This window comes from Monopterus albus, unplaced genomic scaffold (genome assembly GCF_001952655.1).
Source record: "Monopterus albus unplaced genomic scaffold, M_albus_1.0 scaffold293.1, whole genome shotgun sequence".
Classification (NCBI taxonomy): Eukaryota; Metazoa; Chordata; class Actinopteri; order Synbranchiformes; family Synbranchidae; genus Monopterus; species Monopterus albus.
Window position 1 is genome coordinate 382,510 of NW_018128173.1, and position 5,359 is coordinate 387,868.

At 42.1% G+C, this 5,359-nt stretch overlaps 1 protein-coding gene across 1 annotated transcript in view; it reads left to right on the plus strand.

Moving 5' to 3' along the window:
- The window catches only part of strn4 (striatin, calmodulin binding protein 4), a 26,637-nt gene that overhangs the window by 14,792 nt on the left and 6,486 nt on the right, over positions 1-5,359 (plus strand). Inside the window, exons 6-7 of the mRNA XM_020623198.1 lie at positions 4,815-4,992; positions 5,117-5,273. Of these exons, the coding sequence (XP_020478854.1) occupies positions 4,815-4,992; positions 5,117-5,273 (335 nt within the window). The remainder of the gene's footprint in view (positions 1-4,814; positions 4,993-5,116; positions 5,274-5,359) is intronic.

Sequence of the window (5,359 nt, forward strand, 5' to 3'; positions counted from 1 at the left end):
ATTAGGATAAGCAGTATAGATGATGGATGGATAATTTGTAGCTTTGACTGTTATTTTTGTGCAATAACTAGATCTTATAAAATACTCTCACTGTTTTACCTATAACCATTAACTTATAACACTGAGTGGCAGCCTGTCCTTCCACAGTAGGAACACAACATGACACTGGTGCACAGGGTTGTGATAGCTATCTGTGTGTGAGCAAGTTGTAGCTTGTCTGTGTGAGTAGGAGTAGAAATGCATGCCCTGCCCCTTAAGAGGGAAGTAGACACATTCCAGTTAGAGGTGGAAATTACGAAGTACTTTTCTGATTCAAACAGTTTAATTCAGACTGAGTGTGTACATTTTTGTTTTTTAAGCTAAGCCATTGCATCACTGTTCCCTTCAGTACCATTTAGGCCTACATAAGAGCCAGGTATAAAGTGAAGAGCTCAGCAGCTACCTTACTGCAGCTGCAGTAGTTGCCATAGTATAATCGTTGCTCCTAGCCTTTCATTAGGTTTTTAAGCAGGACTGTATCAAGGTTGAGCTGACACTGGTGTTTTCACTCACCAGTAAGCTACTGATTCAAACACTGCCACTCTGCCCTTCTGTTGAATTTAACTGGTTTTACCCAAGTTGATGACCTGCAGCAGACCACGGTATCAGAACAGACTGTGACTTTGAAGATCTCATTTTAATGTAAGCTGTGTTCCATTTGCTCTTAGCTGTTTGTAACATACATGCTGGCTCTGATATCTGGACCTCTTAACTACTGTGGCACTGTCTACTGTGCACAACAGCCAAGCTGTGCCTGGTTTGTCTTTTAGCATTGGTAACATTATGTTACATGGCAACAAGCTTTTGTACTTGTGTGAATGTACAAATACAGAATAGCATCTGCCAGTGTTGGGGAAGTTAAACTGAAAGCGTGGCTTTGCAAGCTACCAGTTACTTGAAAAAGTTGAACTACAGCAAAGCTGCTCTAGGAAGAAATCGACTTTGGTTAACAAAAGCTACTTAGAAAAAGTAGTTCAAACTACACTGTATAAAAAATGATCAGACCGACAATGTAAATGTGATACAAAAAAGTCACATGCCAGCAAAAGAATGCCACTCAGCTGAGTTTACTACGTGAGACCTAAACATGCCCTGGGCTTTTCACGGAGACAAAACCGCAAGGAATATGACAGTTTTGTCGTAAACAATTGTGGATTTTGTGTTATATGACTACAGCTAATACAGTAAAGAAAAAAATGTACCTTGCACCTTTTTAGACAGTGAGAACAGCTCAAACACTAGTCTAAATAAAGAGCCTCTCTCTTTATTCGTCAGACTCTCTTGTTTGTGTGACCCATGAGCTGTCTCTCAAAGTCCTTATTTAACACGCCGTTCTGTCTGGCACTGAAAATATCCTTGCCAAAGCTGAAAAGCCGCTCAACATGCAGCTCGGTAAAATAAAACTACAAAATAAATCCATTCCTTTTTCCAAGTTGTTTGTAGTTTCAGTAGTTAACTATACAAAATGGCAAAATAGTAGTTTAACGACTTAAATCCCTATGCACATATGAATGTAGTTCATATTTGCAAGCCAGCAACCTCCTACAATGTGTATTTAAACTCCTAGTTTAATTTCATGTAGTTCACTACTCCACAACGCTGGCATCATTACAAATGAAATGCTCAGCTGGCTAGCTATACAACAGTTTGTATAAGGTTAAGCAGAGTTTGTTTCACCAGTCTTACTAGCTTGTTAAATGACCATAGTGTTTCTCGATATGTCCTTTCAGTGCTCGATACACAAAACATTAAATTCATTAGTTACTGGGCTTATTTTAAGCACCTCACTGCTCCTCTGAGGTTAGGCCAAGTATAAACTACATAAAATGACCTGCAATTCGCAACCCCTTCGACTGTGCTTGCATTTGTGACATGCAAGCTTTGACAGTTATCTCCAAAATTCTCAGATAAGCATATAAAATCACATAGCGTTAATCTGGATTACTCAGCAGCAGTAGTAGGGTTTGCTTGGCAGATTATGCTGTGTTCCACTAGCCCTCCTAGCTGGTTACGTGACTGTGTGTGTGTGCCTTCCTGGTTGATTGACTACCCTCTCAAGTAGACTGAGCGCCTGCCCCATGAGACAGTGTTTTTAGACTGTTCTAGTTTTACAGAGTTGCATATGTGTGTGGGAGCAGACTCGTGGACACAGACAGGAGTGTGCAGAGGAGAAATGGACTGCAAAACAAGCAGTACTAATGCCTCAGTGCAAGAGAGAGAGAATGAAACTGCAAAACTAGTGTGGATACAGTCACCTATATGCAAATCCAGAGAGCAGAAAAGGGGCCAGACCTTTCTTAACCTACTTCTAGGAACACTAGGATTTTTCTCCTTCAGCCATTAGGAGAGCAGGATGTTTACTGCCAGGTATAAACCACAGTTTTGCTGAAAAATTATTCCCCTGTTAAACATAGTTCCTTTAAACCTGTGATGTTCACTGCGGCTGTGAATGTCACTTTCCTCAAGGTAAGGATTTTATCAGCTCAGTGATGAAGGAACCGGACGGAAAATGAAAGGGGAAGCACACAAAGGAAGGATGTGTCTTAAAAGAGGGTATTTGAACTTGCCTGGTTTTGTTTTTCCCCCTCTGTGGATGCACAGTGAGGCCTCGGTTAGGTGAAGTTAAAAATAAGAGCCCTGTTCCACAACCCTCTACTTTACTCGTCGGGATTCTCAGAAGTCATGTTTGTTATGCTTGTCACATAAAAAGTTTTTCCCTTTGCGGTCGTTGCTTGTGATCTCTGTTGATATGAAGTGCTTTTCTTTTGTCTAATACATTTAAGTTAGAGTCTTGATGGCAGTTTGAATTGATTTTTGGTTTTTATGTGTGCTGATATCTGCGGCTGTGGCATGTGTGTGTGCCTATTTTGAACGTAATTTGTACGGCCCTTACCGTTCTGTGAATGTGTGTGTGTTTCAGGCTCAAGTGGCATTCCTACAGGGCGAGAGGAAAGGGCAGGAGAATATGAAACAGGACCTGGTAAGGCGGATCAAAATGCTGGAGTACGCCCTCAAACAAGAGAGGTAATGCAAACACCAGGAAACTCGCTCTTCCTGTCACTCTCTCCTCACATGTGTTATCCAGTCTGTTAACTTGATGCTGTTTATGGTTTAGGCATAGTGATTTGACAGTGCAAGGTTTAATTATATGCACTTGTCGTGCTGCCCTCATGTGGTCTTTTGTGGGGTTGCAGGGCGAAACACCAGAAGCTGAAGACAGGAAACGACCAGAGTCCTGGAGAAAAGAAAGCAGAGACTGAAGCAGACCTTCGTATGTTGAAACAAACTGTTACATGCTCTTTTATTTGGAAATACTGTACTGTTGACTGCTGTTGCATCTTTACCTTCTGCTGTACTTCCAGAGATTCTGCTTTTCAGTTTCTGCTCATGCCTTACTGTAGCACCACTACTGACCAATCTTTTTTTTTTTTTGTAGTTCCCAATGGGCCAGCTGAGTCAGACTCTGAGCCAGCCAATCAGATGTCCTGGAAGGAAGGACGTCAGCTACTACGGAAGTAAGGCTTTACTTTCGTCCCATGACCCTATCCATCAGTACTTTATCACTGGTTTTAAACTTGTAATCTAGATCTGAATGATTAATTTATATAGATGTGGGTGTATATTGATTCTTTTTTTTCCTGCAAATGTAGATATCTTGAGGAAGTGGGTTATTCAGACACCATCCTGGACATGCGGTCTAAGCGTGTGCGCTCCCTGCTGGGGCGAAGCAGCCCTGAGGCTAACGGACCCCCACCCGGTGAAGCCTGTCCCGAGCCTCAGCCCCGGGCAGGCGGAGAGTCTATGTTGGTCAGACAGATAGAGGAGCAGATCAAGAGGTGAGACTGTGGAAGCAGATACTGTCTCTCTGCTCCACAGATGCGAATAGTGTTGACACCAGCAGTACCCGCAGTTTGCAACCCAAAGCTAACATCTTAACACACAATGGATGAGTGAAACAAAAATCCAGTTTTTTGTTTTTTCTTTGTTGTTCTAGTCTTGAATAAATTACTTTACTATCTATGAGCTTTCCATACCTGTTGTTATATACCGGTACTTTACCTGCATAATTTTTTTCACCTGATAAAATTATACTGCTTATATAATTATTGTCAGAATTCTGTTGGCAGATATCAGTCTCATAGACTTTCAAGTCTCAATCACCCTTTACAGGCATGGCCTAATTTACACATCATAGCACATTGTGATTGCTTTACACTGATCCATACAGCACTGCACAGAGTGGGTTCTGACAAAGACCTCTTGCACAAAGCAGAGCAGGGGTTGACTCGGCTCTTGTAATGATCTTAATCAGGATATGCTATTTTAAATCTGACAGTCTTTGTAATAATGCATCAGTGAGTGGCATACTGATAAAAAAATAAATAAATAAACAGTGCTATGGAAGTAGAAAGAGATTTACTGTACAGAGAATGTGTAGGTGGCTATAGAAGCAGAGAGCTGTGTCATAGCACAGAAAATATATGTACCTATTAGATATGGTCATGTACAGATGAAACTTGTGAGGAGAAATATTTGAACCAAAGATAGCTTATCAAAACTGTAATGTTTGGTCTGAGTAGGGAAGTTAACAACTGATAAAACCTGTTTAAAGACAGCTTTACTGTAATGTAGACTGCTTCGATAATATGGCATTATGCAGCATAGCTGATGTCCTTCTGCCTCCCACCGTAAGGTATTGTCCTAAATAATCTTTTCGTCCTAAATAATCTTTTCGTAACACGTGGAGGGACTGTAAAGTATGTGTCTATTTGTAGGAATGCGGGAAAGGAAAGCTCTAAGGACCGTCTGGGTGGCTCGGTGCTGGATAAGATCCCCTTCCTGCATGGCTGTGAAGATGATGAGGAAGACGACAGCGACGAGGAAGATGACTTCCGAGGCATAGCCACTGACTGCATTGATGGCCCGCGCAAGAACAAAAAGTCACACGTGAAGGTATGATCAATGAGGAGAAATTGAAGTAGGTGGACTGGAAAGACTAAAAGAACGATAAACTACATATTGTGTTTATGAGTTGTCAGACACTTATCCGTACACTCTGCTCCGCTCTCATGTCCAGATGGGTTCAGAGCCCATGACCACAGACCTGGACCCCGAGGACGAGGAGGACGAAGATGACTCGGAAGATGCCCTCAGTGAATTTGACTTCCTGGGCTCGGGGGAGGATGGGGAGGGGGCGGGAGAGGCTCGGCTCTTGGGGGATGGACGGGAGTTAGGTACGCTGTTGCCATAACATGATCAGCACCAGCACTTTTCCAGAATCACTGCCAGCAGTGTATCTGTCTTTTTTTTTTTTTTTGCA